This window comes from Carcharhinus amblyrhynchos, chromosome 4, assembly GCF_965287045.1.
Source record: "Carcharhinus amblyrhynchos chromosome 4, sCarAmb.v2.hapA, whole genome shotgun sequence".
Taxonomy (NCBI): Eukaryota; Metazoa; Chordata; class Chondrichthyes; order Carcharhiniformes; family Carcharhinidae; genus Carcharhinus; species Carcharhinus amblyrhynchos.
In genome coordinates, this window is record NC_137327.1 from 74,009,000 (window position 1) to 74,023,534 (window position 14,535).

General features: G+C 47.7%; 1 protein-coding gene across 1 annotated transcript in view; it reads left to right on the plus strand.

Moving 5' to 3' along the window:
* LOC145342121 (sodium- and chloride-dependent neutral and basic amino acid transporter B(0+)-like) overlaps positions 1–14,535 on the plus strand; it is a 77,435-nt gene that overhangs the window by 50,567 nt on the left and 12,333 nt on the right. Inside the window, exons 12-13 of the mRNA XM_080187360.1 lie at positions 697–806; positions 2,263–2,433. Of these exons, the coding sequence (XP_080043486.1) occupies positions 697–806; positions 2,263–2,433 (281 nt within the window). The remainder of the gene's footprint in view (positions 1–696; positions 807–2,262; positions 2,434–14,535) is intronic.

Genomic DNA, 14,535 nt, shown 5'->3' on the forward strand with positions numbered 1-14,535 from the left:
TGTTCTTGCTGGCAGGATCTTCTCATTCTGCTGATGGCGAACCTAAATTGCAGCAGGTGTGCACAGGATGGGAAACCCCATTGACGGTTGCAGGATTAGAAGATCAATGGTGGGTTGCCATCACAAAACATGCCACAGGAGATGTGGAAAATCCTGCCCTACATTTTTAAGATGGAGCACTCCCTCAGCTCTGCACTGGAGTGTCATTTTTGCTTTTTGTGCTCAAACCCTTGTGACTGAGATGAAAGTATGAACAAACTGAGCCACTTCTTGGAAAAGAACTTACAGTTGTAGTCAAAATTCTCAAAACTCCTTCCCACTTGGTTCCACGTGCCAACATTGGAAACATACGTCACTATGATGCCATTTTCATGCTCAGCTACAGCTACTTGCTGCTGAAGTCAATTTTGCTGCAGTATTCATTTTCCTGTTAATTGTTGATGGTGATGTTGCTTAAATGTCTTCACATTTGCTTTTTGCCACTTGATTCAGTCAGTTGTCAGCTCTTCCCAACTATCAAAGCAGTTGCACCAACAGGACAGGGTTCACCATCAGTATGTTTCCTTTGTTGAGGTTATTGACTGAGACAAATTACTCATCTTGTTTGAAATGCCACCAGATCCCAATCTGTCATCAACAACATTCTTTTCAGGATTGACCAAGTGATATGACTCTCTACTTTCTTGTTGTTCACAGGAGTAAACAGATTTATCAAGGACATTGAGATGATGATTGAGGAAAGGAATTGGCTCTTCTGGCTGTGGTGGAAAATGTGTTGGATTTTTATCTCTCCATGTGTGTTGGCAGTAAGGAGATTTGTTTTATATTGATTCATTTGGACATTGTCGGCTGGGCTAGCATCTATTGACCATACCTAATTGCCCTTGAGAAGGAGCTGCTTTCATGAACTGCTTCAATCCTCATGGTGTAGTTATACCCATAGCGCTGTTAGGGAGGGAGCTGTAGATCTTGACCCATGCCAGTGAAGGAATGGCGATATATTTCCAAGCCAGGATGGTGTGTGGCTTGGAAGAACATAAGAACATAAGAAATAAGAGCAGGAGTAGGCCATCTAGCCCTTCGAGCCTGCCCCGCCATTCAATAAGATCATGGCTGATCTGTCTTGGCTCAGTTCCACATTCCCGCCCTCTCCCCATAACCCTTAACATCCTCTCTTATCAAGAACCCATCAACCCGCGTCTTAAAAATATTTAGCGAGGCAGCCTCCACCACTTCAACGGGCAGAGAATTCCAGAGATTCACCACCCTTTGAGTGAAGAAGTTCCTCCTCAACTCCGTTCTAAACCGCACCCTCTTTATCTTGAGGCTGTGCCCCCTAGTCCTACTGTCTTTTTTGAGCGGGAAGAGTCTCTCCACCTCTATCCTATCCATCCCATTCATCATCTTATACATCTCAATGAGATCTCCCCTCATTCTTCTAAACTCCAACGAGTACAAGCCTAGTTTATTCAGCCTCTCCTCATAGCTCAACCCCCTCAACTCCGGTATCAGCCTAGTAAACCTCCTCTGCACTCCCTCCAAGGCCAAAATATCTTTGCGCAGGTGCGGCGCCCAAAACTGCACACAGTACTCCAGCTGCAGCCTCACCAATGCCCTATACAGCTGCAGCAAGACCTCCCTACTTTTATATTCAATCCCCCTCGCTATGAAGGCCAGCATCCCATTCGCCTTCCTGACCATCTGCTGCACCTGCAAGCTGGGTTTTTGCGACTCATGCACAAGGACCCCGAGGTCCCTCTGCACCGTCGCCTGCTGCAGTTTTTCGCCACGTAAGTAATAGTCCTTCCTACCATTATTCCTACCAAAGTGGACCACCTCACACTTGCCAACATTAAAGGCAACCTCCAGGTGATGGTGTTCTCACATATCTGCTGCTCTGATCCTTCTATATGCCAGTGGTCATGGTGCCTGAAAACTAGAGATTCCCACTCAACTTCAATGGACCTTCACATGATTCACCCTCCACCCATAGAATTCCAATAATGGGCAGGATGGGAGAATTCTGGCTTTGATTTGTGCCTTGTAGATGATGGATAGGCTTTGAGGAGTCAGGAAGTGAGCCGCAAGCTGCAGGATTCTTACTCTGTCATTCACACTTGGAGCCTTAGTATTTATATGGGTAATCACATATATCTGTGGATATAGTCCATGTTACGTCTTGGAAAGATTTATGGTGAAAATGAAATGCAGGTAATCTCTCATTCGGTATTTAATCTTGTTTTGTACAATTGTTTCATTCAGGTAATTTTAATCAGTTCATTAACAACATTTACTGTGCCAACATATGGATCTGTTGAGTACCCAGTCTGGGCAATAGCTTTTGGCTGGTTTCTGATCATCTTCTGTATCATGTGGATCCCGATTGTCGCCATTGTGAGAGTTGTGCAAGCTGAGGGCTCTGCCTTGTGTCAGGTAAGGAAGATTAAGGAACATGATTTATAGGAGGTTCTCCCAATTTCTCAATGTACAACAATGACAGCTTGTATTTACATTGCACGTTTAATGGCATAGTGGTTAGCACTGCTGCCTCACAGCACCAAGGACTTGGGTTTGATTTTGGCCTTGTGTCACTGTCTGTGTGGTGTCTGTACATTCTCCTCGTGTCTGCATGAGTTTCCTCCGAGTGCTCCAGTTTCATCCCACTGCCCAAAAAACATGTTGGTTTGGTGCATTGACCATGCTAAATTCTCCCTCAGTGTTCCCAAGCAAGCATTGGACTGTCATGACTGGGGGATTTTCATGGTAACTTCAATGCAGTGTTAATGTAAGCCTACTTGCAATACCAAAAAAAATGAACTTAATGTATTAAAAATGTCACAAGGTACTTTATAAAGCAAAGAACATTGATTAGACCGTATTTGGAGTACTGCGTCCAGTTCTGGTCACCTTACTACCGGAAGGACATGGAGGCCCTAGAGAGAGTACAGAGGAGGTTTACCAGGATGCTGCCTGGTATGGAAGGACTGGGTTATGAGGAAATATTGGGTAAATGGGGGCTGTTTTCCTTAGAAAGATGGGGATTGAGGGGGGATCTAATAGAACTGTACAAGACAATGAAGGGTATAGATAGAGTAAACAGTGGCAGGCTTTTTCCTAGATTGGAGACAAATATCACAAGGGGCCATGGGCTTAAGGTGGGGGGGTGGGGGGGTGGGGGGGCGAGGTATAATTTGGATGCTAGAGGGAGGTTTTTCACACAGAGGGTCGTGGGGGTATGGAATGCACTGCCAAGTAAGGTGGTGGAGGCAGGCACGCTGGACTTGTTTAAGGTTTACTTAGATAGACACATGAATGAAATAGGGATGGAGGGTTATAGGAGACTGTTTTAAATAAGGATCAGAGCCTCGGGACGTTCCTGGAAATCAACTGTTACATGTGTTGATGTTTTATTCTTTTACTCCACGGGTGCGCCGGTCCACCTTGCTGTCTAACGAGGGGCATACATGCGGTGGGTCGTGCATGGGCTGCTCTTAGAACATAAGAACATAAGAATATAAGAAATAGGAGCAGGAGTAGGCCAACTAGCCCTTCGAGCCTGCCCCGCCATTCAATAAGATCATGGCTGATCTGTCGTGGCTCAGTTCCACATTCCCGCCCTCTCCCCATAATCCTTAATCCCCTCTCTCATCAAAAACCCATCAACCCGCGTCTTAAAAATATTTAGCGAGGCAGCCTCCACCACTTCAACAGGCAGAGAATTCCAGAGATTCACCACCCTTTGAGTGAAGAAGTTCCTCCTCAACTCTGTTCTAAACCGCTCCCCCCCCTTTATCTTGAGGCTATGCCCCCTAGTCCTACTATCCTTTCTGAGCGGGAAGAGTCTCTCCACCTCTATCCTATCCATCCCATTCATCATCTTATACGTCTCAATGAGATCTCCCCTCATTCTTCTAAACTCTAACGAGTACAAGCCTAATCTATTCAGCCTCTCCTCATAGCTCAACCCCCTCAACTCCGGCATCAGCCTAGTAAACCTCCTCTGCACTCCCTCCAAGGCTAAAATATCCTTGCGTAAGTACGGCGCCCAAAACTGCACACAGTACTCCAGTTGCGGCCTCACCAATGCCCTATACAGCCGCAGCAAGACCTCCCTACTTTTATATTCAATCCCCCTCGCGATGAAGGCCAGCATCCCATTCGCCTTTCTGACCACCTGCTGCACCTGCAAGCTGGGTTTTTGCGACTCATGCACAAGGACCCCGAGGTCCCTCTGCACCGTCGCCTGCTGCAGTTTTTCTCCACGTAAGTAATAATCCTTCCTACCATTATTCCTACCAAAGTGGACAACCTCGCACTTGCCAACATTAAATTCCATTTGCCATTTCCTGGCCCATTCGCCCAGCCTATCTAGATCCTTCTGTAGACTCTCCCCACCCTCCGCACAATTTGCCTTTCCACCAATTTTGGTGTCTCTTGGATGTTTTGAGAGTAGCCTAGTACTTCATGTCGTTTGTGTACGCTTAAACTGGACCAGCAGATGGGCACCACAACAGCTCAGTGACTATCACTATTTGCTGTGCAGACACATGGATTTGGGCCAGTATCTGTGAGAGTTTGCACATTCTCCCTGTGGTTGCGTGGGTTCCCTCCGGGTGCTCTGATTTCCTCCCACACCCCAAAGTTGTACTCTTAGGCTGATTGGTGTCACAAATTGACCCTAAATTATTCTCCCCTTAATCTGGTTTCCAATGGGGGTACCATAAGCATAGACATGGGTCAAGGGTGGAGGAGGAAAAGCACATTGTTAAAATGGTGGCACGGGCTCGTTGGGCCGAAGGGCCTGTTTCCCATTCTGTGCTGTTCTTTGTTCTTTGTTCAAAGTTTGACACTGAGCTATGTAAGAAGATTTCAGGCAAGTCACTATAATTTTGATTAACCAGGTACCATCAAGAACCATCTTATAGGTGCAAAAAAGAGACAGATAGATGGAAAGGTCTCAGGGGAAATTGCAAAGCTCAGGGCTTTGCCCAGCTGAAGGGACAGACACCAATGGTGGAGCAATTAAAATTGGGAAGCTCATGAGGCCAGGCTGAGAGAAGAATAGATACCTGAGGTTTGTGCAGCTGGAATAGATCACGGAGGTGGGATAGGGTGAGGTCATGCAGTGATAGGAAAACAGGGTTAAGGATTTTAAAATTGAGCTGATGCTTAACAGGGAGCCAAGGTCAATCATCATGCACAATGGTGATAGATAATTGGGACTTGCCATGACTAAAGCTGTGACCAAAGAGGCTTGGATGACATCAAGATTATCAAGGAGAGAATGTGAGGCACCAGGCAGGAATAAATTAGACTCATCAAATGGATTTTAACATCTTCATCATGCCTGTCTTGCGGTGGGAAAAAGTTGTAAAATTGGGAGTAACGCAACTAGCTGGAATAGTGCCCATTTTCGTGCCCATTCCCATTTTACCACAAAAAGATTGGGACCCTGCCCAAAATGGGTAAAATGTCAAATTGCATTTTATTCATTTATTACAATGCAATTAGCGAACTTCACTCCCAATCATCCCAGCTCACCTGCCTGAATAACCTTGTTCGCTGCAGCTGGAAAGGTGAGGATATTATCTCCTCTATAAAAGTTGGTTTCAGGCGCTGGAGCAGTGAGGATGAGCAAGAACTTGAGTCTTTGTTTTCAAACTGCTTCATGCTATGGGGGGAGGGAGGGCAGTGGGCTTGGTGGGGATGTTGCATTTCGAGTCGGGCGGCATGCAAGTGTGTGAGGGGATAGGAGCGGTTGTTGCGCATGGGGTCAGACTTTGGACTCTCAAACAGACCCAGGTCTGTGGGCCGAACTTGGGCCTTAGCACTGACTCTGGGCCCCAGTGCTAGCAGCATCAACCAATTTTGCTGGTGGGGGATGGGCAGAACGTGGCCACTATTCGCCCTGGGGAGGGAGCAGGAGAAGGACAGAGTAGAGACACCAGCACTTCCACACATTAGTGTACTTTGTGCAACTGTCAGACATTACCTGCCACCCACGCTAAAAAGCTCCAGCCCTGCATGGAGATAGTGAGACACCTGTGCCATTTGCTGCAGGACTTTGTACCTTGGGGCACAGGAGAGCACAAAATCACCTTAAACTTCTACACACTGGGTGCTTCCAGACCCCCAGCAGAGAAATTTGTGGCAATTTCCCAATCATCTGTCCAGAAGGTCATGGATTCCCTGTATGCCCAGGCTGGCCAGTATATTAAATATTAAACAGGTTGCAGGATTTACAGCCATCACAGGGATGCCAAATGTGTAGGGGGCTATAGACTGCATCCATGTCACCCTCAAGGCCCTGGTGAAGAATCCGGGAAGATTCATGAACAGAAAGGACTTCCATTCCATCAATGTGCAGTTATTGTGTGACCATCAACTGAACTTCATTCACGTCAGTGCAAGACACTCCCGCAGCATGCATGACAGTTTTATATTGAGAAGCTCAGTTTCCTGGAGATCTTTGTGGAGGAACCCAGGGTGCAGGGATGGCTCATGGGGGACTTGGAGGAACCTGCTTCAGGCTTGGCTGATGACGCCAGTGCGGAGGCCTGAGGCTGAGGTGGACTCTCTGTGAATGGGCCACTGTCTCTCAGTGCTGTCCCACTGGGTCTCCTGCAAATTCTTGATCCTCTCAGCCATGGGCCACAGAATCCCAATAAGCCTGTTGAGGCCCTCAGCTATGGCTTGCTTTGCCTCAGCGTGGCCTTCTGGGATTCTATCGTGTCCTGCTATGGGTTGCCCATCACTTGGACCCTGCCACTCATGGTGAAGATTTCCTGCTCCAGGCTTTTCACTGCGGACACCACCCTTGCCGTAGTGATCTGGGAACCACGCAAGGCAGGCTGGTACTTCTAAAAGCTTTGAGACTGCTCCCAACAGCCTTACAGTCGGTCCAGCACTTTTATCAGCCCCTCCTGCATTCCCTGGCTCTGTTGCTGCATCTCCAGCAATTGAGGGAGAAGTGATCTCAGAGGCCCAGCATGTAGCATGATGTCAGTTGAGTCCTTGCCTTCGGCAGGACCCAATGTGCCAGAGGCCTCGGACATTCCCTCCTCTATCCAATGTACATCAGCAGACGTGTTGTGTGCATCAGGGAGTGACCCAGATGCCTCACCACTAACTGGACCCATCAATATGAGAGTCTCTGGAATGGTGAATTGTGAGGTGGAAGCTGATGCAAAGCCTCAGAGGTCCCTTCGTCCACTTTTTCCGAGGAGTCTTCTGAGCTGTCAGGGGTAGGATGGGTGGGAGCAGCAGTAGGGGCCACGATGCCAGGTGGCCCAGGTATATCAGGATCCATTTGTGCAACACCAGACACAAGGTTAAATGCAAGGCTGGGAGAGAAATCTGTGCTGCTTGCAACTTACTTCAGATATCTTCAACGAGTGGAGGACTGGCAGATACTCCAGCCGGCTATGCTGTTACTAATGGTCTGCATTCCCTCCTCTCGTACAAGCTCCAGTGCCCACTCCTCAAAAGGGGGTGAGGACCCAGATCTCAGGCACACCAGCCTTTGTCTTTGCTCTCTCCCAATGATTATGGACATTCTTCTCCTGTGGGGACAGAAGAAACCATGTAAAATCTAATGGCACGAATCCTGCAGGGTTTCAGGGGGTGGCTCTCAGAGGAAGTGCCCTGGCATTAACATATGCTGCCATTGCCTCCCAGGCTGCATTTCCATCCCTTCCCCTGAGGTGGCCTCCTGCTGGGGTAAAGGGTGTCCTGCCTTGCCTCCATCACCTCCAGCACGCTGACCAGATCTGCATTTCAAAATCTGGGGACTGTCTTCCTTGGTACTACATTTTCCTGCATCACCTGCATGTCTGTCCATACTTGGGGTTTTTATGGAGCTTTCACTTGTTAGGGTAGATCAGCTGCAGGCAGGTTGGGTGAGTCACACGCTCATTAGAGCATTTCAGTGAGTTTAATGAAGTTTGTTTTGTAACCATGAAAGGAAACCAAGTCAGCATGTGCAGATGTGCTGATGGTGGGGAGTGGTGGGGGGAAATGTACCTTTGTGATATTCAAGGGCGGAAAGAGAAAGGGTCATGTCAGTCAACAATTGGGGCAGTAGGATAATGAGGGGGCCATATGCAAGGGGTTTCTGTGGAGTGGGGAGTAAGGGGTTGGTGATGTTAGGTGGGAAGGTCCCTGATGTCCTTGGGGAAGTGAGATGCTGTATTTGGACTAGGGGTTTTCATTCAGGGGAGCTGCTTTTTTGTGCTTTTTCTGTGCATGCGCAGATTCTGGCAAGTTAAGCACTGCCCACTGCCTCAACTGGCTAGAAATGATCCAGCCCATATTTTCATTGACCATGTGCATTAGATTGGGAGTGAAATCTTCCCCAAAAACCAGGTCAGGAACTGTCCTTTTTTCAAGCTAGCTGGACAATGAGAAAAAAGTCTTGTAATGTTCCGCCCATCAAGTCTAGAGATAGCAAAGGCATGGATGAAGGTTTCATCAATATATGAACTGAAGCAATGGCAAAGTCAAAGTCAAGCACTGCAAGTGTTAGGAGGTCTCAATAATGCTGTAAACATGTGGTTGGAAACTCATCAAAGGTCAGTCAAATCTGACATCAATGTGGCAAATAGCCTGAAGTCAGAGGGAAGGATGGGATTTGATGTGATTTGGAAGATCTACTGCAAAAGGAAAGTATACAGTAAATAATAGAGCCCTTAGAAATATTAGGGTACAGAGAGATCTGGGCGTGCAGATCTACAGTTCCCTGAAGGTGGCAACTTAGGTGGACAAGATGGTCAAGAAGGCGTATGGCATGCTGGCCTTCATTGGTCAGGGCGTTGAGTATAGGAATAGGTTAGGCTGCATTTAGAGTATTGTGTACAATTCTGGTTGCTACACTACTGGAAGGATGTTGATGCATTGGAAAGGGTGCAGAAGAGATTTACCAGGATGTTGCATGGTTTGGAGAATATGGACTATGAAGAAAGGTTGAACAAATTTGGATTATTTTCACTGGAATGTCAAAGGATGAGGGGGTACCTGATTGGGGTTTACACAATTCTGACAGGCTTGGATAGAGTGGATAGTCAGAGTGTTTTTCTCAGGATCGAAAGGTCAATTACTTGGGGGCACAGATTGAAAGTGAGAGGAAGAAAGTTTAAAAGAGATGTGAAGGGCACGTTTTTCACACGGAGGGTGGTGAATGCCTTGAACACGTCGCCGGAGGAGGTGGAGCAAGCAGATTTTATAGCAAAGTTCAAGGGCCATCTGGATAGATACATGAATAGCCCAAGAATAGAAGGATATGGACCATGTAGAGGCAATGAAGTATCAGATTAGAGAGATGTCTGTGCCAGCACAGACTTGATGAGCCAGAAGGTCTGTTCCTGTGCTGTACTGTTCTTTGTTCTTTGGGGGACACGGGATCGAGGGAACAGAGTTTGTGATGGGGACCAGAAAGAATGTCTTTCCAATTTTTAATTGAGAGAAATTTCTGCTCATTCAAAACTGGATTTCCGACAAGCAGACAGACAATTTGGAGATAGTACTGGTGTTGAGGGCCTGGTGGTAAGATGGATTTGGATATCATCAGCAGATAGGGATGGCACAGTGGTTAGCACTGCTGCCTCACAACTCCAAGAACTCAAGTTTGATCCTGACCTTGGGTGATTGCCTGTGTGGAATTTGAACATTCTCCCAGGACCTGTGTTTCCTTCAGGTACCCTGGTTTCCTCCTCCAATCCAAAGATGTGCAGGTTAGGTTGCTTAGCCATGTTACATATAATGGGTTTTGGGGATAGTAAAAAGTCTGACAACACCAGGTTTTAGTCCAACCTATTTATTTGATAATATACTCGCAAGCTTTCGGGTTAGCCCCTTCGTCAGGTGAATGGAGAGTTCTGGCCTCAGACAGAGCATATAAAGCACAGACAGTTTAGAGATTACTGATTAGAATGCGAATCCTTACACCTAACCTGTTAAAGAAGCCATTCCCTATGGACAAGCCCTCCGTATACACAGGATTTGCTCAGATGAGGAGGATCGTGACAGACACCTCCAGACCCTGAAAGATGCCCTCATAAGAACAGGATATGGTGCTCGACTCATAGATCGGCAGTTCCGATGCGCCACAGCGAAAAACCGCACCGATCTCCTCAGAAGGCAAACACAGGACACAATGGACAGAGTACCCTTCGTCGTCCAGTACTTCCCCGGAGCGGAGAAGCTACGACATCTTCTCCGGAGTCTTCAACATATCATTGATGAAGACGAACATATCGCCAGGGCTATCCCCACACCCCCACTTCTTGCTTTCAGACAACCACACAACCTCAAACAGACCATTGTTCGCAGCAAACTACCCAGCCTTCAGGAGAACAGTGACCACAATACCACACAACCCTGCCACAGCAACCTCTGCAAGACATGCCGGATCATCGACATGGATACTATCATCACACGTGAGAATACCGTCCACCAGGTACATGGTAAATACTCTTGCAACTCGGCCAACATTGTCTACCTGATACGTTGCAAGAAAGGATGTCCCGAAGCATGGTACATTGGGGAGACCATGCAGACGCTACGACAACGGATGAATGAACATCGCTCGACAGTCACCAGGCAAGACTGTTCCCTTCCTGTTGGCGAACACTTCAGTGGTCATGGGCATTCAGCCTCTGACCTTCGGGTAAGCATTCTCCAAGGCGGCCTTCACGACACACGACAGCGCAGAGTCGCTGAACAGAGACTGATAGCCAAGTTCCGCACACATGAGGACGGTCTCAACAGGGATCTTGGGTTCATGTCGCACTATCTGTAACCCCCGTGACTTGCCTGGGTTTGCAAAACCTCACTTACTGTACTGTCTGGAGACAATACACATCTCTTTAAACTGTGATCAGTGCTCCTTCCACTCACATTATCAGCCACTTCAGGTCTTGAACAGCAGGTTAGGTGTAAGGATTCGCATTCTAATCAGTAATCTCTAAACTGTCTGTGCTTTATATGCTCTGTCTGAGGCCAGAACTCTCCATTCACCTGATGAAGGGGCTAACCCGAAAGCTTGCGAGTATATTATCAAATAAATAGGTTGGACTAAAACCTGGTGTTGTCAGACTTTTTACTGTGTTTACGCCAGTCCAACGCCGGCATACCACATCATGACTACTTTTGGGGATAGGGCAGGGGAGAGGACCTGGATAAGATATTCTGTCAGAGATTCAGTGCAGATTTGATGGGCAAACCACCTTCTTCTGCACTGGAGGATTCTATGATCCTATGATTCTATGATATGTGGAAACTGATGGATAAAGTGCCTTCTTTAGAATGGACAATCTCATTACTCTGTGGGCTGACCTCCAACTTTCTACGCTCCATCAAAATGAGTTCATCTGAAAGTATTTGAATTGACACTGAAAGTTAAATTTCCTCATCACTGCTGCTCTTGTTGACATACAATGGCTCCTGACAAAGCTTCAGTTTTATATTTTAATTACTTCATCATTTGTAGCAGTGCTTTCAATCGCCTGAGATATCAGTTCTGGACTTCCTTCCCTATTTACCTCTCTTCTCCCCTCTCCTCCTTTCAGACGCTCCTTAAAATTTATCTCTTTGATGACGATTTTGGTAAACTATTCCGATATTAGGGGCAATTTTGAGCCTGCACTCTCCATCCACAGACAAGGCGGTTTGTGTTCAAAATCCGGATACTTTTGGAAAGCCTGATTCACACTGGCAAGTTTCCAAGTTCCCATCGTTCAGCCCCCCTTGCCAGCAGAGTAGTGTGAAACATGCAACAGGAACCCTGGAACCTCATTTTAATACATCAGCATATAAGAACATAAGAACATAAGAAATAGGAGCAGGAGTAGGCCATCTGGCCCTTCGAGCCTGCCCCGCCATTCAATAAGATCATGGCTGATCTGTCGTGGCTCAGTTCCACTTTCCCGCCCTCTCCCCATAACCCTTAATCCCCTCGCTTATCAAAAACCCATCAACCCGCTTCTTAAAAATATTTAGCGAGGCAGCCTCCACCACTTCAACGGGCAGAGAATTCCAGAGATTCACCACCCTTTGAGTGAAGAAGTTCCTCCTCAACTCCGTTCTGAACTGCCCCCCCTTTATCTTGAGGCTGTGCCCCCTAGTCCTACTGTCTTTTTTGAGCGGGAAGAGTCTTTCCACCTCTATCCTATCCATCCCATTCATCATCTTATACGTCTCAATGAGATCTCCCCTCATTCTTCTAAACTCTAACGAGTACAAGCCTAGTTTATTCAACCTCTCCTCATAGCTCAACCCCCTCAACTCCGGTATCAGCCTAGTAAACCTCCTCTGCACTCCCTCCAAGGCCAAAATATCCTTGCGCAGGTGCGGCGCCCAAAACTGCACACAGTACTCCAGCTGCGGCCTCACCAATGCCCTATACAGCTGCAGCAAGACCTCCCTACTTTTATATTCAATCCCCCTCGCTATGAAGGCCAGCATCCCATTCGCCTTCCTGACCACCTGCTGCACCTGCAGGCTGGGTTTTTGCGACTCATGCACAAGGACCCCGAGGTCCCTCTGCACCGTCGCCTGCTGCAGTTTTTCGCCACGTAAGTAATAGTCCTTCCTACCATTCTTCCTACCAAAGTGGACCACCTCACACTTGCCAACATTAAATTCCATTTGCCATTTCCTGGCCCATTCGCCCAGCCTATCTAGATCCTTCTGCAGACTCTCCACACCCTCCGCACAATTTGCCTTTCCCCCAATCTTGGTGTCATCAGCAAATTTCGACACCCTACACTCGGTTCCCTCCTCCAGATCATCTATATAAATGGTAAATAGCTGAGGCCCCAGCACCGACCCCTGGGGCACCCCACTAGTCACCAACCGCCAATCCGAATAGCACCCATTGACCCCCACTCTCTGTATCATCCCCCCCTCACCGGATATTCAACAGGAGCCAGAATTACATCACACTGATGCGTGAACCTTGTCCTTTGAGGGGCAGTTAGGAGTGTTCACTGTGCAAGGAGCAATGCTTCCTGATTCCTCCCTCCTGGGTTCCTGTCTTCTAACACTGATGTGCCCCCTATACAAAACATGGTGATGTCTATCATCATAATCGATGTTAAGTCAGGGTGCATCAGCGAGACCCCATAAAGATGCAAACACTGGTAACATGCAGCCACTCAGAACTGCCCACTGATGTGACATCAGTCTTCTTTGGTGGAGGTTGGGGAAATGTAGGCATTTTATGCCACTGAGACCCTGTTAGGTCCACACATTGCATCCTGCTGAAGTTGACGGAGACCAATGTGGAGATGTGGCTAAAGTGTCAGAGTGGGAGGTGTGAGCAATGGCATTGAGGTAGCTACTGAGTGTGCTATCATTGGGTGGTAGTTACTGAACAATCAAGGAATGAGGATCAGGACTCTCTCATAAATCCTTATAGCTAACTGTTCTCTTCTTTATAGTCTGTAGGATCATGGAGCCTGTTGAGTTGGCTATCCTACTTATTGGCATAGAACAACAGCAGAGACACCAATGTCCATGGTACCTAGCTAGGACCAGCATGCTGTGGAGGAGGAAGAAGCTGGGCCTGTCGCTGTTCTGGGAGCAGCACTGCAGATGCATAGATACCAGCCAAGGGCATTCAAACATTGGTCACCATATCTGCAGATGTCAGAGGTTCAAAGCCATATAAGGCTGCGTCTGTCCTGGGAGATGGTGGACCAGATTCTGCAACAGCTGGCACCACATGGTAGGACATGTCCATGGTCCTTAAACTCACAGATGCTCTGAATTTCTATGTGAGTGGCTCATTCCAGGGCAGCACGAGCAACTTCTGTGGCATCTCCCAGCTGGCCACACACAAATGCATCCAGGAGGTCACAGATGCCCTTTATGCAAGGGCTCATATGTTTGTCAAATTGTAGCAGGACCAGGTAAGCCATGATGACAGGGCCACAAGCTTTGACCTTAACATCTTTCCCCAGGTACAAGGTTTGATTGACTGCACTCACATAGCACTCAATGGTGCTATGAAGTGCCATTCGTGAACCACAAGGCTGCTCATCCTTCAATGCATATCATGTAAGTATGTGCCCGTTTCCTGAGAGTATCCATGGCGTTCTTGGGGTGCTCTCAGATGCTAGCTATTTTTGAGGGAGGTGGCAGCTGGAGAGATGACAAAGGCTACCCACTCAGATGGTGGCTGATGATGCCAGTGCAGAGGCCACAAAAATTAGTGGAGACTCAATACAACGAGGCTCACATTTCAACATGTGTGCTAGTCAAGCACGCAGTTGGCCTGCTGAAGATGTAGTTCAGGTGCCTGGACTGATCAGGTGGCATGAAAAGGTCAGGGGGGTGCCCTAATGTATAGCCCCCAAAGGGTCTCCTGCATCATTGTGGCCTACTGAGCTCACCACAAATCTGTGCTACAAAGGAGAGACAACCTGGACCTGGAGAAGATGGAGGAATGCCACATCTCCTCGGAATAGGAGGATGTCGAAGAGGGTGGCAAGCGTGACCACACAAAGGGGGAGGTGGAAGAAGCCTGGGCAATGGATA